Source organism: Pezoporus occidentalis, unplaced genomic scaffold (assembly GCF_034315485.1).
Source record: "Pezoporus occidentalis ecotype Australia unplaced genomic scaffold, CSIRO_AGI_Poc_V1 ctg32, whole genome shotgun sequence".
In the NCBI taxonomy this organism is placed as follows: Eukaryota; Metazoa; Chordata; class Aves; order Psittaciformes; family Psittacidae; genus Pezoporus; species Pezoporus occidentalis.
In genome coordinates this window covers 1,060,817-1,078,055 of record NW_026915158.1, presented here as the reverse complement: position 1 = coordinate 1,078,055, position 17,239 = coordinate 1,060,817, and the positions used below count along the sequence as shown (strand labels likewise).

Genomic DNA, 17,239 nt, shown 5'->3' with positions numbered 1-17,239 from the left:
TTGTCTGAATTTGACTATGCTAAACCATATAGAATTCTAATGATTTATTTTTAGGAAGCAATATTATGTTCAGATTGGTTGGATTTCGAAAGGGGAAGCCTCAGAAACAGTAACTTAATACCCTCGGATGATGCTTGTCATTTATCTGGGAGGAGTGGAATTTATCACCTCAAGGAACTGATAATTTTTGTGCTAGTATCTTAAATGTTTGAATTTTTCTTTTTACCATGGACAGTTATTTCAGTTGGATTTTGATTCACTTAAAAGAAATAAGATGATGTTGGGTATGTTTTTTAGTGAATTTTCTTTCCTTTTAATGAAACACTCTTTTTCTACCATTTACAGGTGATACTAGCAATGGGTTATTATGCCGTGTTTAGAGTAAAATTAATAGCAAAAGAACTTGAAGGAATTCATGATGGAGCTGTACAAATCACGACAGATTATGAGGTATATTGGTTGTATATTCATGAGCATTGCTCATGAATTTTTTTAAGTGCCCAGTTTGTAGATGTGAAGTTTTAAGACTTGTATTAGTGGACAGATTGCAATATAGAGAGAAGTTTAGGTTGAAAGGAACCTCTGGAGATCAAGTTAACCTCATGTCAAGCAACAGTAATGCTACTTATGCTGTGTCTTCTCTGAAGGAATAAAGAATGATATTCATTATGATTTTCATCTGGCTTTCAGAAATATTCATTTAAATCTGACCCAGTGTTTTGAGGCATGGGTTCATCAATGACTTGACACATGCTCAAAGCATCAATGCATGGATCTTTTGGCATAACACATGCTGACAATGTACTTTTGGGTACGTTATCATTTACTGAAATTGAGAGATAATTTCAGAGGGGTTTTTTGTGTCAAAACCCGACGTGAAAGTTGTTTTGAAGAAATAGCAGTATGCTGACAGTTGATGAAACAGAGTCCTTACACTAAGATTAATAAGGGAGAGAAGAACAACCAGTAAATATTCAACTTTTTATGCCTTCCCTGTTAATAAATTATTTTGCAAAAGGGAGATTCTAATACATAACGGAATCTGTATTAAATATCTTTGAGTGATACAGGTAGGGGAAAAAAAATGACATGACTTACGAAGTCAGAAAACTACATACCTTATTGTATGGTTCTGATGAAGCTACAAAAAAGGGGACATTCCTAATTTCTGCCAGTTAGCTGTGGTTTTTAACCTTTTTTGGTATTTTAATATGCTCATGCAGGTATGTGACCCTTCAGTTATAGAATCTGTGTAAGCTATATTTATGTAGCTTTATATATATATGTATGATATATAAATACAGCTTTAATAATACACAGAAAGGATCTCATTGCCATCCCTTTCACTCTTTTTTATAAGTCTACATCTATTTTGCAGTCTTACTATGACTACTTATGTTGTCTTCTTCCCTCATACTCATTTAGTTTAAAAATGTTATCCTCCTGTGTTCCAACAAAGTAAGCCCCATTCAAGTGAGACCTATATAATGCCCCACTGGAGAGCTTCTGTTTAAACGGTGCTTTTGTTTTATGTCTGGAATGGTGCTAAGTATAACTGAGCAAAGGTGTGCTTCCTGGTGATATGAAGTGTCTGTTCTGAATATGATGATGTATTGAAATCATATCTTCATGTTCTAAATGTGTATATAAGCGTAGACTGCATTAATTGTAGAATTTCAGGGGTTTGTTATTCTGTGCAGTTTAAAAGTAGAAGAGATGTTTAAAGGCTGCAATTCAAATGTTTTTTTTCTAAACTTATTTGTTCTTTTTCCCCAGATTTTAACCATACCAGTGAAGGCAGTGATTGCTGTAGGCTCACTGATCTGCTCCCCCAAACATGTTTTTCTTCCACCTTCTTTTCCGGTAAGAGGGTTGGGTCATAGCATTTCATGTTTCCTTGCTGCGTTCTTATTTATCTGTTCTCTTCAAGAGAAACCACTGCCTTGAGTTGTTTCATGCCAAATTGCTGGAACGATTGTGCTACTGAACTGTTACGATTCAGTTTGTCACTAGTTTTGGTTGGGTTTTTTGGTTTTTCTTTTTGTTCCCCCCCCCCCCCCAACATGAGCTGTCCCTACATCTTCTCTACTGCCTACTTGAATGGGATCATGGAACACTGATATGATCCCAAACTTGATATCTTTGCAACGTCATTCTGACAGCTGAGGTCACAGGTTATTACTAATTCATGTTATTTAGCAGCAAGAGTAGGAGAGAGATGAAACTGCACAAATGCATTTTTCAAATTCAGGTGTAATACCAAAGATGACAAAGTCAGTTAATTAACTGGTGTCTTAGTATAAGAAGTCCTTGGTCTCTGTGGAAGTATTACTGTAGTCCTTCCACTCTGAAAGCAGATCTCTTGAGGGTCCATGGTAAAGTACATGAACAAGAAATCAAGCAAGCCATGTGGGTCTGCAGCTCTCTGCCAAAATATGTAATGGTTATTTTCATGCCTGCTCCTGCAGTAGCGTTTATTCAGTGCGTGCTGAAAGCAGCTTCTTTGCTCAGGGCTACAGACGCAGGCAGTAAGCTATTAACCGGATAATACTTGTTCTCACTTGGCATTCAGAATAACCATAGAAGCATAGGCAGTAAAGGTATATTGACTTTGCAGTTAGTATTTCATTGAAGTCTGAACTTTGTGACTTTCTGATTAGTGGGGAATGTAATATGATGGAAAATCATAGGGAAAATAATAGGAAAACAGATTGAAAACTGGGGGGAGGGAGGGAAGTAGCAAAAAGAGATGGCAGTTTTCTAAAAGGGTAAAACTAACTCCATGCATGTTGGTGGAAATGGATTTTGATTCTTGTCTGTCTTGCATAGTCTGTCTGTTGTAGAGCACCCTGTTCTCACCTCCTCTTCCAGTAGCTCCTCAGTATCTCCTGCTTATCTTACAATTTGTGCACTCAGATAGTAATAATTTTTTACTAACACTTTACTAAATGCTTTACCTCATGTCTAGTAGATAAATAGTAATTTTTTGACAAAGTATCACACTAATCTCATTGGAGGGAGATAGGTCAGACAGCAGAACTTCAGTAAACCATTGCTGCATTTGCCCCATTATCTGCCTTCTGTGCTCCCACTTCACAATTTGTTCTGTTGCAAAGATCACTTGTTTTTTTTATCTTGAGGATCTGCGTTTTCTCTTTGACTATATGGCCTCACCATTATATGACTGTTTATTGAACTGACTACTGTATCTGTAACCTCATCTATGAGCTGCTTGATAAGCCTTTCATAAACTGAAATAACTTAAAGGTCTGTTTCCCTTTCACTAAAAAGGGAGCAATTTCTATATTCTGTATCCTAATTTATATATCCTGATTCCTGGCAAAATCATTGTCCCTCTTGAATGCCACATGAAAATACTTTGTTCCATGTTGGGCCACAAGGAAGTAATTTTATTTAAATCTTTGCTTTATTTTGGTCTAACTGGAATTGCTGAAGAGCTGCTCAGTGTATCTTAGTATATGCCCAAGGTCTTGGCCAGCTTGATTTTTTTGTTGCGTTTTGTTTTGGCAGGTACTACTACTTGTAGCACCTGTTTCTCAGCCCCTAAGCCATAGTTATCGTCATTCTTTCTCATCCCCAGGCTGCTGTGGTTTTTATTGGTTTCATGCTCTTTTCTAGTAGTTTGCACATTATTGTTCATTCAGAGGACCTTTGGCTTCCAGTATTTTGTTTGGGGGGATAGATTCAGATGTAATTATCACCTTTGACAAGATTCTTTGAGACTGTTCTCTTTGTTTAAGCCCCAAGCTTTTCAGAGCAGTCAGCTTCACTTACTACTTATTAGCTCTTTTGATATTTGAGAACACTGACAGCAGTCTTCCTTTTTCTTAGACTCATTTAAAAATAAACTTGTGATCACTGAGTTCATGATACTCTTACATGTAGTTGTTCTGTAATGCATCCATTACTTATGACAATAAGCCTAAAATAGCATCAGTTCTTCTTGTTTCAGTGTTGGAAGAGGCATTTGACAGCTATAAGGTCCAGGAATAACTAGGCACTACAATTTCAGTAACACTTGATTTCAGTTCGTACCTGGGATGTAATCCTCTTGCAGCTGCCCAGTTCCCAGGGCTGGCTTTATAATTTTAGTGTATTTGCACCTAAGTGTGATTTCTGGTATTCTGTCAAAGTCTGTCAGCAGTATACTGACAGTGTATACAGGCCTTGTAAAGAGCAGTGTCTTGATTTAAACAGATCTTAACTGCACTGACTTGTGCTTTATAATGGCATTTTTAGTTCACAGTGCTACCTCTCAACTCTTCCCTGATCAAAGCTCATCTTTGAGGACCTGTATGTTAAGTAGCTTTGTTCTGTTTTTCTTATTACTGATGGGTAAAGACTTCCCTTATCTGTTGTTTCATGTCTAAATGCTGCATAAGGGCTTTAGTAAAATACTGTTGATTTATTCTACAGAGCTTAACAAACCTTTATCTTGCCCAGTTGATGGTAGTTTGTTACTCATAGAATTCCATAGTTGAAGCTCAGGTATACCTCCTGTTCAGCTTAACAAGACTATACTGTTTAGAGATTTATTCTTGCAGATTCTTTCCTTCTGCAGTTGCTATTCTTGAGGCTGTTATAGTATGTGACTATTTCCTAAGGCCACAGGCAGATTATGAGCCTGCAGAAGTGCATCTCTCCCATCTCTCCACTTCAGTTGTGACCTTAAAGAAATTTTTAAAAAGCTGAAGGTGTTGATTTAAGGGGAACATGAGAAACTCCAGTTGTGTTCATTAGAAAATAGTCTTGAGTATTTAAATTTGTTTGTATTCCTTTAGTTTATAGAAATCAGGATTCTTGCCAGTGGTCCCAAGTTGTGCATTTCCATTGTTTGGTTTGGTTTGCTTTTTATTTATTGTTTACTTGTCAGGATTTGGTTTTGAGATTAGGTGAAAAACATGGCCATGGAATCATGGATTTACAAGTGAGAGCAGGGGGAGAGCTTGAGCATTGTAATGATCCCGATCATGACGAACAACTAAACTACATGTTCTGTGGGAGTGAGAAGGAGGGTTGTACCTGTCTTCTTAAATGCCCTCTGTCACCTGTAGTGTTTGTAACCTGTAGCTTCACTACTAAAGTTCCCTTCAGGTTCTTTCTGAATACCAACAACTATATACTGGATCTCTTACAAGAAGCTTGTTTCCCTTTTGTAATAGGAGGCTCAGAAACCAGAAGTTTTCTTTTGCCATTCCTCCTCTGCTATTTTTTTAACATGATTTGATTAAGCAGAACTCATGTTGCAGCTCTTTGAGACACTTAAGGTGTACTTAATTTTGAAAGAGGGATGAGTTGTGTTTGGAAGTAGATGGAGGAGAGAATACAACTTCACAGAAACTTGCCTTGAAGCGTTACAAGTGGCTTTTTTTTTGCCTTTTTTTTTTTTTAAGATAACATAATTAAAAATCTCAGTTTAACATTTCCCCTGCTGTGGTCTTTGCCAGCCTGCAGAAGTGAATACATATGCGTATCCTGCAGACTTTCTTCTGCCTTTCTTTTCTTTAGGGGAAAGTGGTTCACCACAGCCTGAACATCATGAACTCCTTTTCTCAGAAAGTGAAAATACAACACATACGTTCCCTGACAGAAGATGTAAGGTTTTATTATAAGAGGCTAAGAAGCAATAAAGAAGATTTAGAGCCTGGAAAAAAGTCAAAGGTTTGCTTATGCCTCATTTCTATATGTTTACAAGTTCTCTCACATATACCATATGTTAAGCTTCGTTGGTCATCAGAAATCTTATTTCTTTTGTTTTCCTTTGGTCATTAGATTTACTGTGCTGTTTCTTAATTGATCTGTTCTTACCTGTTTTGCAGATCGCAAATATTTATTTTGATCCTGGTTTACAGTGTGGAGATCGTTGTTATGTAGGATTGCCTTTTCTATCTAAATGTAAGTAATTTCAACTTTAATAAAAGCCTTAAAGATTTCTCTGTAAGAAATGATTTTACATGAAGAATTTAAAAATATATTATTTCTTAAAGCTGAATCTAAAGCTCAGCACAGCATAGCAATGCAAGAAGATGCATGGGATTCTGACTGGGATTTGCATGCGAACTTATTCAAAGAATGGACAGAAATTAAAGAGAACTCAAGCCATAGGTAAGTATTTTATCCCTGTTACTTTCTCAAGCCTTAAATCGCAAGATAATTCTGTGTATGTGTGCTTTTACAAAATACAAGGTTCCTTAACGTTGCAGTGCTCTTTGAGAGGAGGTCAAGAAGGAGTTACTTGGCTTTCTCTGCAAAACCTCTAATGGGAATATTTTAGAAGTTTAAAAAGCAGTACTAATTTCCTCAGGTCACAGACCATACTCAGAGTTACTTTCCACTGGATTATGCTGCAGTTGTTGCAAAAATGGCAGCAGTGAGGCAGTCTCTGCTGTGCAAAAATTTCCAAAATGAGATTATAATCTTTATACAGTGTCCCTGCTTAATCCATTTTAAAGTAGTAACCTCAATATCCCTCTATTTCATAAGGTTTCCTATTGCTACTATTCTAAGATTATTGCATTTCAGTGAATGATCAAATTGGCTGGTATTCTTCCTCGAGGTATGCTAAATAGAAGGTGATTGATTGCTATTTAAGATTTAGGAAAAGTTAAACTCTGTAGGCTGCTGTATACCTTTTAAACATCTGCCTTCTCGTGCATAGGGTGATTTAATCTCCAAGAGACAGAATTGGCATTAACAATGAGGGCATGTGTCTTCTGTGATGATAGCATCCAGATTACCTTTCCAAAAATGTATGTGTGTTTGTGGAGAAACAAAAAGACTGTGCATAGCTAAATAGAGTAACTAAAGCATACCTCCATTATCACTTTTTGTTCTAATACTGGTAACTCCTGAACAAATTTGATCTAAACGAAATCTATTTAACTTGAAGAATGTCCTATTGCCTACAGTAAGAGGACAGTGAAGCACAATTCTATTAGAAACTACTGACTAAGTAGCAGTTCTAGCTAGAATAATATACAATGTTTTAATATTATTCAATATAATATATAACCTGAAATAGGTAATGCTTTTAAAGAGAGTTAAAATTAACCAAGGTAGCATTCAGCAAAGGAGCAACTGCTCCTTCTGAATACAGAGAGGTCTGACTTCATTTGAAGTGTCTCCAAACTGCTTCTCTAGGTTTGAAGTCTAGCATTTCATCTGTTGTGCTGACTGGAGAACTCAATACTGTTAGTCTTGTTTCAGCTCCTGGTGGAGAGCTTATAGGAAAGAACAGGAACCAAGTCTGTTACAGAGGTGGGTTGATAGCAAAGAACTTCATTCACTGACAGAAATAGTTGTCACAAAGTGTGACTGGGTCAGCTTTGCTTTAGATTTGTTAGGCAGGAGTGTAGGCACTTATTATCACAGAATGGTTGGGTTGGCAGTGATCTTAAAGGTAATCTAGTTCCAAGCCTCTGCCACGAGCATGGGTGCACAGGCCCACCAGTGAAGCCTGTCAGGGTCCCACTGGATGGTATCCCTTCTCTCCACGGATGGAGAGGATGTATCCATTACATTACACATGCGCAGGCAGAATACATGTTCTGGATAATGGATGTCTGAATAATGTGTTGAAAGCAGAATGTAGCAGGACTGATGTTTTTCCTTCCTACTGCTTATGCCTTTGCAAATCATTTTGGGTTATTTTTCTTACTGAAAAACACTGATCTGAATCTCAGTTATGTTATCAAAATTTGTTTCTGCAATAGTAGGAGCTGGGTACTTTCTAATGAAAGAGAGCATTTTTGTCTCGCTGTCCAGAGAGCAGTGATTTAAGAGAAATACAAGTACCAAAAGATTTGTGATGCAGTGCATAAGCCCTACCATCTTTTTCTGCTCACTTTTATCTGTAAAAGGCCATAACAGAACCTATAATGAGTGAATGGATGTTGACTGTAACACTTCATAGAGAGCATCTTAAGAATCTTTGGGTTGGACTCCTGTAGCATGTTTTGATGGTTTCTGTTGTGCATTTTAGTAGCAGTACATATGGGCAGAGCTCATTGGGTTTCTGAAGTGCATATAAATATAATGTATTGTGCTTTTTTCTCAAACTAATGTGGTCAGAGTGCTTTTAAGCCCTCAGATTTTTCCAGGCTTTTCCTATTTTCTTCCTGTAAAGTAAATTTTATAACTTTTTCCAGACTGAATGCCGTCTTTGAAGTAGACACAGATCTCCAGAAGGATGTCCAGCTGAAAATTACAGCAGAAATGGCATGGCCATCCATACTTAGCTCACCACGCCATCTAAGCTTCCCTCTTACCAACACTAACGGTTCATCAGTAAGTTATTTTGTTGATAGTATCATTTTGTAGGCACTGCATTTTAATAAGTATTTCTAATTACATTCATCCTAATGTAAACTTAAAAAAATTGTGTTTATGAACAGGAAGAAGAAATTTTTCTAGAGAATCCAGCTGATGTTCCTGTGCATGTTCAGTTCCTTCCTATCGCTCTGTATTCTAACCCATCCGCTTTTGTCGATAAGATGTTGGAACGGTAAGTATTGTTTTAGAGTACTTTGGGCATTCTCACGCTGCAGCAAAATGCGTTTTGCAAAATTGCATGCAGTATTTGGCAGCTGTGTTGGCAGTTACAGTGTTGGCCACTTTTAGAATTGAATCATGAGGCCAGTTGAGAACTGAATCTAGGCTGATTGCCATTGAACACACATCTGTATTTTTTGCTGAGCTAAAATTGTTTAATTTCTTCCTTAACTTGATGGATGGGGGAGGGATGTAAAAAAAAAATCAAACGAACCTTTCAGCTGCATATTAAGTCCTACCAAAGGTAGGTGAAATCCACGAAGGCAAGTTTGTTGTTATTTTCCCTGATGCAGAGTAAGAACAAAATGTACGTCTGTTTCAGGTTTAATTTGAGTAAGCCAGCTAATTTCAACCTGAGGACTCTAGAGTTCCAGGTCTTCAGAAACTGTGTAAGTATTTCAATACATTCTTTATATTTTTAAACTTTTAATTTTTTTTTTGTTTGTTTTAATAAGAGTTTAGTTGTATGTGTCTTCAAATGTGAAAAATGTGGTGCTTTTGTTGGATGCTCTCCGGAAATTGGGAAAAAAAGTATTTCTTCAGATATAGCAGTTAAAATGTCACTTTTCTGTATGCTTACGTTATAATACAGTTGTGGAAGTTACAGGAAAACTATGTTTAATTCTTGTTTTACTGATACAAGATTATTTTCTTCAGTGTAGTGGTTGCTAGTTCTAAAATCAGCAGAGTATTGAGTTTTCCATTGCTTTGTTCTTCAGGTGATTCAGGGTTTGTGGACAACTTTAAGTGCATACTCTCTCATATAGAGCATGCCACATCCTGAACACTTTCTCTTGCAATGTACATGCCTTTTCCCCTCTCTTTGCACTTTGGTTTAGATTAACAGTTCAATGCTTACAGTGTCTAAAGGCAAATTTAGCAAAATACACTTTTTTCAATAGTTCTTCTACTTTAAGTTTGCTTTTCCCCCCTTATACATGCCCCAAATATTTTAACAATGGAAAATTTTGAGGATAGAAAATGTTACGTAATGGCTTAATGCTAATTTAGTGTTTAAATGCACATTTAAGAACTTCTGAACTCTCTCTTCTCCTAGAACTTTATGAATCCACAGGGTGTAGTTTAGCTCAGTTCTGTCTTACTGTGTTCTGCTTCTTAATAAATACAGATAGTTTACTTAGCAAGTAGGGAATACATGTGCTATCAGAACTTCTGGTTAAAAAAGGCCATTATGTCATTGGGTAGCACACTTCTTTATGACAAAACCAATTTTCTAACTAAAATAGTATAATTTCTATCAAATATATGTAAAAAATACCAATTTTTAAAAGTGTCACTTTGTTTTCCATACTCTTTAAAGGTACATCCACTACAAAGCACTGCAGGACTTACAAAGGAAATGGCTCGTCATTCAGTTTTAAGCCTAATACTAAAGCCTGGTGAGAGAAAGTCTGTCAAAATAAAGTTCACTCCAGTTCTTAATAAAACTGTTTCATCGTTAATTGTTATCAGGTATGATAGATATTTCAAAAATGAGTGGGTTTTTTCTGATGTTTTTCACTTACATATAGTAACATACTCATGATTAGCTGTTAATGAGAAACTGTCGCTTTTACAACAATAGGTACAGAATCGTATGTGTTTGGATAAAGATAAATGTAATTGTGGTATGTTTTATAGTAATTATATTGTATTCAGTACATATAAATATATAGTCAACATCACAGAATCTTAGAATAGTCTGGATTGGAAGGGACATTCAAAGGTCATCGAGTCCAACCCCCTGTAGTAATCAGGGACATCTTCAACTAGATCAGGTTGCTCAGAGCCCTCGAATGTTTCCAGGAATGGGTTATCTACCACTGCTCTAGGTAACCTGTGCCAGTGCCTCACCACTCTCATTGTAAGTTTCTTCCTTGTATCTAATCTAAGTCTGCCCTCTTTCAGTTTAAAACCATTACCCCTTGTTCTGTCATAACAGGCCCTACTAAAAAGTCTGCCCCTGTCTTTCTTATAAGCCCCCTTTAAATACCGAAAGGCCTCAATCAGGTCTCCCTGGAGCCTTCTCTTCTCCAGGCTGAACAGCCCCAACAGTCTCACCTGCCTTCATAAAAGAGGTGCTCCAGCCCTCTGATCTGTACCCACTCAAGGAGGTCCATGTTCCTCTTGTATTCGGGGGCCCCAGAGCTGAACACGGTACTGCAGGTAGGCTCTCACGAGAGCAGAGTAGAGGGGCAGGATCACCTCCTTCAACCTGCTGGTCACACTCCTGATGCAGCCCAGGAGGCAGCTGGCCTGGGCTGCAAGTGGGCACTGCCGTCTCATGTTCAATTTTTCATCCACCAGTATTTGGAGACTTGAATTCTTAAATACAGTCTATGCTGTCTTGAAAGTAGGGACTCTAGTCGTAGATGCCATTTGCAAGATCAAGCTGCAGTGTAGGTTTGATCTTTCTAGTAAAGAGCTCTGTTTGAATAACTATTTCACTTTTGTATCAGGTATGATGCATTAACATAATGTTGAAATATGAACTTTAACTAATACTTCTTGGGAGTTTTATTTGTACTACGTTGTGATTTCTTAGGTTTTCGTCTTGCAGACACTGCTTGAGACCCCCACTATTTACTTCCATATTGTGGGGAGTGAAGTGTGAAACTGCTTATATTGCTGTCCTCTAGGTTTGGGATGTAACCTCATAGTCTGTGGAGAAGCTTGCAGGAGCAATAGACTGCATAATCCTTTCATGAATGTTTCCCCTTTTTCTTTTTACACAGAAATAATTTGACTGTAATAGATGCCATAATGGTACAAGGACAAGGAACGACTGAGAGCTTGAAGTTTGCAGGCAAACCTCCTGGTCCAGGAAGTTCTTTACGCTTTAAAATCACAGAAGCATTATTAAAAGACTGTTCAGAAAGTGAGTATTTCTTGGGCTGCTCCACTGAGCAGACAAGAACTTGCATTCTACACGTACAATTTGAAATGTGTGGAAATACATTTCCTGTTCTAGTGCCCTGGAAATGTAAATCATCTAAATACATTAAAATTGGTTTTCTAAGCATAAAAATAAGTATTTTAGCTTTTTTGTATAATTTGAAAGTCAGGAAAGAGGAAACAAAAGCCCTTCATCCACTAAAATCCAAGGAGAGGAGGTGAAGATCCTAGTATATATAATAGGATAATCTCCAGTTCCTAAATTTAAAGCAAATTGGATCACAGATGTAACTTTCTGTATGTTCTTTTTCCCCTCACACTTTCAGAATCTTTATGCACGTAGCCAATGGGGAAAAAGATAGGGTATGTTCCTTGATGAAAATTAAATCCCAACAAGAGTCTACTCTGGGGTCAGGGTTTTTTTGCTCTGTGGCCACAGGCTTGTTTCTGAGAGGTCAGCTAAGAGTACAGCTAAGTACCTGTATTGCCAAAAGAACTGGTAAAAGAGGTTTAGTTGTATCTTAGTTGTATCTGGTATGGAGATGTTTCTCCTTTCCTGCCTTGCAGCTCTCCAGGCATATTTGTAAGGTGCCATGTTAATTATTATTTGAGATTATATCCCTGTTTTTGAGGGATCAGTAAGAAAACTTAGTCATTGCCTCTTACATGTTGTGGTTCAGGGATTTGTGTGCTAATAAGGTAAGTGTAGCTGTTGTGGTTCAACCCCAGCTAGCAACTAAATACCATGCAGCTTCTTGCCCACTCCCCATCCCCTGCCCCCTATGGTAGGATGAGGAAGAGAACCAGACAAAAGGTAAAACTTGCAAGTTAAGAACAGTTTAATAATTGAAATAAGGTATTATAATAATGATTGGAGGGAGGAGGGGTGAGGAGAAGAATAAAACCCAAGTGAAAAAAACACAAGTGATGCACAATACAAATGCTCACCACCCGCTGTCTGATACCCAGCCTAACTGATCTGGGCCTTCTGAATGACTCCCCCCAGTTTATATACTGAGCATGACATGCTGTCCTGTCTCTGGTCCCTCCCAGCTCCTCGTGCCCCTCCTCACTGGCAGAGCATGAAAGACTGAAAAGTCCTTGATTTAGAGTAAGCATTACTTGGCCACAAGTAAAACACTGGTATGTTATCAGCATTATCTTAAAAGTAAAGCCAAAATACAGCACTGCACCAGCTAATAGGAAGAAAAGTAACAGTATCCCAGCCAAAACCAGGACAGTATCTCAGCCATGGATTTTATTTTTGAGACACAAAAGAGTAAGTTTTAATTCTCATGCTCTGACTTTTCACAGAGTACCAGGCTGCTGAGCAGTACATCAAAGAACTTTACAGCTTAGATCTTTCGCTTTGGGTTTGTTTGTTTTTTCTGTGCTGTCAGAGGTTTGGAGATTTCCGTTTTGTCCCCAGTGAGTAAGAGTGCTCTGGAATTGTACACATTCCCTACCTTGGCAGTGATGAGAGTCTGGCTGCAGAGATACATTCCTGCAGGTTACGTAAAGATTTCCATGGGCCTCGCTAGCCCCTTTCCTGCTACAGTACTGACAGGACTCTTCTGCTCTAGAATCTGAATATAGTGAAGGATATCTGTCGAGCACAACACTAACCGCTTTCTGCTGTTTGTTCCTAGAAATGAAATACAAAGAACCGAATTTCACACTGAGAAGAACATTTAAAGTGGAAAACACAGGGCAGCTGCAGATTAATGTGAAAACCATGGAAATCAGTGGCTACACATGTGAAGGATACGGATTTAAAGTAGTTAACTGTCACGAGTTTGCACTAAGTGCCAATGCCTCTAAAGACATTGTCATATTGTAAGTGAGATACAAGTGAGAGATACAGATTTACATGTGGGTTTTAGTAAATGGAAAAGAGCCTTTAGTCTAAGGATTGTTACCATATTGCACAGCATTTCAGTCTTAAACGTTTTGTCTGTTGCCTTAAGGGTAATAATTCTTTAACTCTGTCAGTTTTTATTGTAAAAGATCTCTACACCTAACATTGATCTTTTAACTGCTTGGATATAAAGTTAACTGTTCAGAGTACAGTATCTAAACAGCTTGGAAGATGCTTCTGTTCTGTGAGGATATACAAGATACTGCAGGCAGTAAAGCTTCACTAGGATTTTGCACCAGTCCTGGTTTGTGATGAGACAGGAATGTAGGGGTGATGTTTTTGAACAGGCATGCTGTTGTGACTTAAAGTGAAGTGCTTAAAAACTTCATAGCTCACATAATGGTCAGTTCCATTGCTTGCTTACAGCTGCTTTTAGTATTTTTTTTACTGCAGCCATAGCTTTATTGTAACGGATTTGGTCAAAACTTATTTTCAGTTCTTATATCTTCATATCGTGTATCAGAGGTAATATAGTATCAGATGTGTTAAGTATAGGTGTTTATGAATTTAGTGAAGGTTATATTGAGGTATTTGAAAGACATAAGAATTTTTAGGCTAATTGTGAGGATGGTTATTAGTTGTACTAATAGGGCTGTTTGTTATAAATCTTTGATTGGGATGCCAGTCATGGCAGTAATTGGTGAAGCCGCTTGTTTGTTTTGTTTTAATTTGTGATTAATATCAATTACCTCAAACTTTCAGATGTTCATATGAAGCGTTCTAACGTGCTTTACTTTGTTTTCAGGTTTACACCTGATTTCACTGCTTCCAGAGTTATACGGGAATTAAAATTCATCACTGCAGGAGGCTCTGAATTTGTATTTATCTTGAACGCATCTCTTCCATATCACATGTTAGCAACGTGTGCAGAAGCACTACCCAGACCCAACTGGGAACTGGCACTGTACATAATCATCTCAGGAATAATGAGGTAATGTGTGTGTGTCTGTTCTTACTAGTATGTGCACACAAGCTACCACTGCTTGCATATAGGTTATAGAGAAGGAGATTCAGTATGTACTACCATTGGTGTAAAATTGGCATAAAATTATTGGTGTGAAAAAACCCAACAGGGTGAGGTCGCAAAGGAGAAGAGAGAAACACTTGTGGATTTGAGTGTGAACTGAAAGATTAAGGCTGAGGAGTACTGACTTCCTTCTCAGACCGAGGGCAAAACGGCTGTCCCCATCCCTGGCAGTGTTCAAGGCCAGGTTGGACAGGGCTTTGAGGGACCTTTGGAAGGTATCCCTGCTCATGCCAGGGGGTTGGAACTGAATGAGCTTTAAGGTCTCTGCCAACCCAAACCCTTCTATGATACTATAAAATAATACACTTCTGGCCTGCGTCTGTTTCCTAAAGTGATGTATGTACTCTTGTTGACTCTGGTTATGTGTAGGGCTTTTGATGAATTAAGCCAAACTTGAATTAAGTATCAAAGCACTGCTAACCGTGAATTCCCATGGAAATTTAGGCATCCTGCTGATGTATTGTGCTTTAGAGAGATAGAAGGCAGTAACTGTAATGAGCTTAGCAGATGCCTTGGATGAATTATAAACTTTGCTGCCACTTGTATATGACAGGCAACTGGTGATACTAATAATGGGATTTCTGAGAACTGAAGGGTGTTGTTTGCAACATTGTGCACTTGGAGGTTACGCAGTAGCGTATTAGTGCAGTTTTTGTCAGCAAGCAGACGTGTTAGCTCTGACTATCAAAGCACTGCTAACCGTGAATTCCCATGGAAATTTAGGCATCCTGCTGATGTATTGTGCTTTAGAGAGATAGGAGGCAGTAACTGTAATGAGCTTAGCAGATGCCTTTCCCTCACTATATCTTTTTCCTATAAGTACAAAACCTCCTTCTTCGCAGCAAACTATAGAAGAGACCTGATGTAACTATTTCATAATATTCCAAGGATCTTGTGCGTAGACAGCCTCTGACTTTTAGGATGCTATCACATAGGGGTTTGCTAATTGCCCCTAAAACAGTACTTCCATATTGTTGGGAAGCTGTCCTTAATTTCTAGGAATGAACAACTCTAGTTTGTCTAGTTCATATTTTTATTGCTGTCTTCCCTAAATCACTATTGATTTGGATTGTTACCATACTTGTGGCTCCAAGGTTTTAAGTCCAACTTAATAGGGTATGTAGCAATGCAATAAAGGAGCCAGTCCTTTTTGTAAAGAATTTGCCAGCTGGGCATATGTGTGCTCCAAGATAAAACCATGCTGGGGGGGGTGAGGGTGGAAGAGGGATGGACCCAGGTAATTCTTGGGTGTCTAGACCATGTTACTGCCCACTGTGTGATGTTCATCACACTAATTTGTCATTGACATTTCAATGACTGAACACTTCAGGCTAGTTCCACTTTTCTCCTTTTTTTTTTTTCCTTTTCAATAATAATTTTTTCAAAAGTCAAAAACCCCAAACCCCCACTGCTCCCACCCCCACCAGCCCAACACCAGAAAGGGCAGTTAAAAAGACACAAAACAAGATTTGTTCCATTTTTCATTTCAAAGTTCATATTCATGTGTCAAAACACCAAAGTTGACCTCAGCAGAGGGAGCGGAGTCCTTATTCAGAGAGTGGCAGAGAAGTGAAAAAGAATCAGCTCAAGGTGACTTTTTGCTGCAGCCTCCCCTGTACAACCTCTGCATAGCCCAGCATTGATGCCATGGAGGGGGGTGCCAGGGGGCTGAGGGTAAGGTGCCACCCAGTCCACCAAAACCCTGTGCACTCCATTCCAAGCTTGTATAGCACTATGGTGGTAGAGATGTGGTGTTCTTGTTGGTATCAGTCTTGTAAAACTTTCCACTAGCCTCATGGATTAGCAATTAACAAGTGAAAGAGATTGTCTTATTCCTTACATCCCAAAGATAATTCCGTTTTTGATGGCATGGCACCCAAAGCAAGAATTGCTCCTTCGAGTAACAGTTTATGTAAGCTTGTCTGAAAAAATCCCCCTATTTCTCTAACTTTTCTCTTGATTATTAACATCTTGGGTGAAAGTTATCTTTCCAACCTTCTCCCATCTGGTTCTGCATGTAGAATCCTTTTTAATGCCTGGGGCAGGGGAAAAGCACTGATAACCAGCTATCAACAGCTGACTTGGTCTCCAGGGTTGCTTGTATTTTTGGTGATAGTTAAAAGGTGGTATCTTCTGGAGTAGATTGTTTCAGCTAACATGAAGCAAGAGGTATCTCATCCTTTTCTGAATTGATGCTGGTCTCGTACATTCAGCTTAAAAACTGGCAGTCAGAACAGGGGGGAGAACAGAAACTGAAGTTGCTAATTTAAAGTTCTTTTCTCACAAACTTTCTAGGGTAATAGGCAAGGCAAGCTTTAGTTATTGTCACTATGTCTCCTCCCACCTGTTAGAAGATGAAAGCGATAGTGCGATGAAGGTCTCTGCAGTGGTTTTATTGCTTCATTCAAAAATGTAGTTCACTGCACTGCGTTATGCAAGTGGAGAACTCCAACACAGTATTGCAGCAGATTCAGTTAGTCATAAAATTGCTTGAAATAGTGCTCTGGAATTTTACTTCCCTGAGCAGCAGTACAACTTTCTGCAGAGGATCTCTGCTTTTAAATGGGATCGCACCCACAAGCTGCGAGACCTGACCACTTGGAAGCCATTTTAATGCTTTAATTATATATCTTTCTTTTTCTTTTGGATTAATATTCTTGGCAACTGCGTGTCAGATTTGTGTCTAGCTTCCATTCTCAGTGTCAGTGATGCGTAATATCATGCTAGATTCATGCGTTTTATGTTTCTATCAGACAAAGGTGTGGTTTGGTTGCCATTTTCAGTACTAGATACAATCATTTTGCCTTGTGTGATTAGATTCGTTTTCC

The 17,239-nt window shown here is 38.3% G+C and overlaps 1 protein-coding gene across 1 annotated transcript in view; it reads left to right on the top strand.

The window, feature by feature from the left end:
* Positions 1 to 17,239, top strand: part of TMEM131 (transmembrane protein 131) — a 98,417-nt gene that overhangs the window by 65,125 nt on the left and 16,053 nt on the right. The window contains exons 18-29 of the mRNA XM_062628565.1: positions 346 to 450; positions 1,777 to 1,863; positions 5,530 to 5,682; positions 5,841 to 5,916; positions 6,009 to 6,126; positions 8,169 to 8,307; positions 8,415 to 8,524; positions 8,894 to 8,960; positions 9,893 to 10,044; positions 11,307 to 11,449; positions 13,116 to 13,302; positions 14,130 to 14,315. Of these exons, the coding sequence (XP_062484549.1) occupies positions 346 to 450; positions 1,777 to 1,863; positions 5,530 to 5,682; positions 5,841 to 5,916; positions 6,009 to 6,126; positions 8,169 to 8,307; positions 8,415 to 8,524; positions 8,894 to 8,960; positions 9,893 to 10,044; positions 11,307 to 11,449; positions 13,116 to 13,302; positions 14,130 to 14,315 (1,523 nt within the window). The remainder of the gene's footprint in view (positions 1 to 345; positions 451 to 1,776; positions 1,864 to 5,529; positions 5,683 to 5,840; positions 5,917 to 6,008; positions 6,127 to 8,168; positions 8,308 to 8,414; positions 8,525 to 8,893; positions 8,961 to 9,892; positions 10,045 to 11,306; positions 11,450 to 13,115; positions 13,303 to 14,129; positions 14,316 to 17,239) is intronic.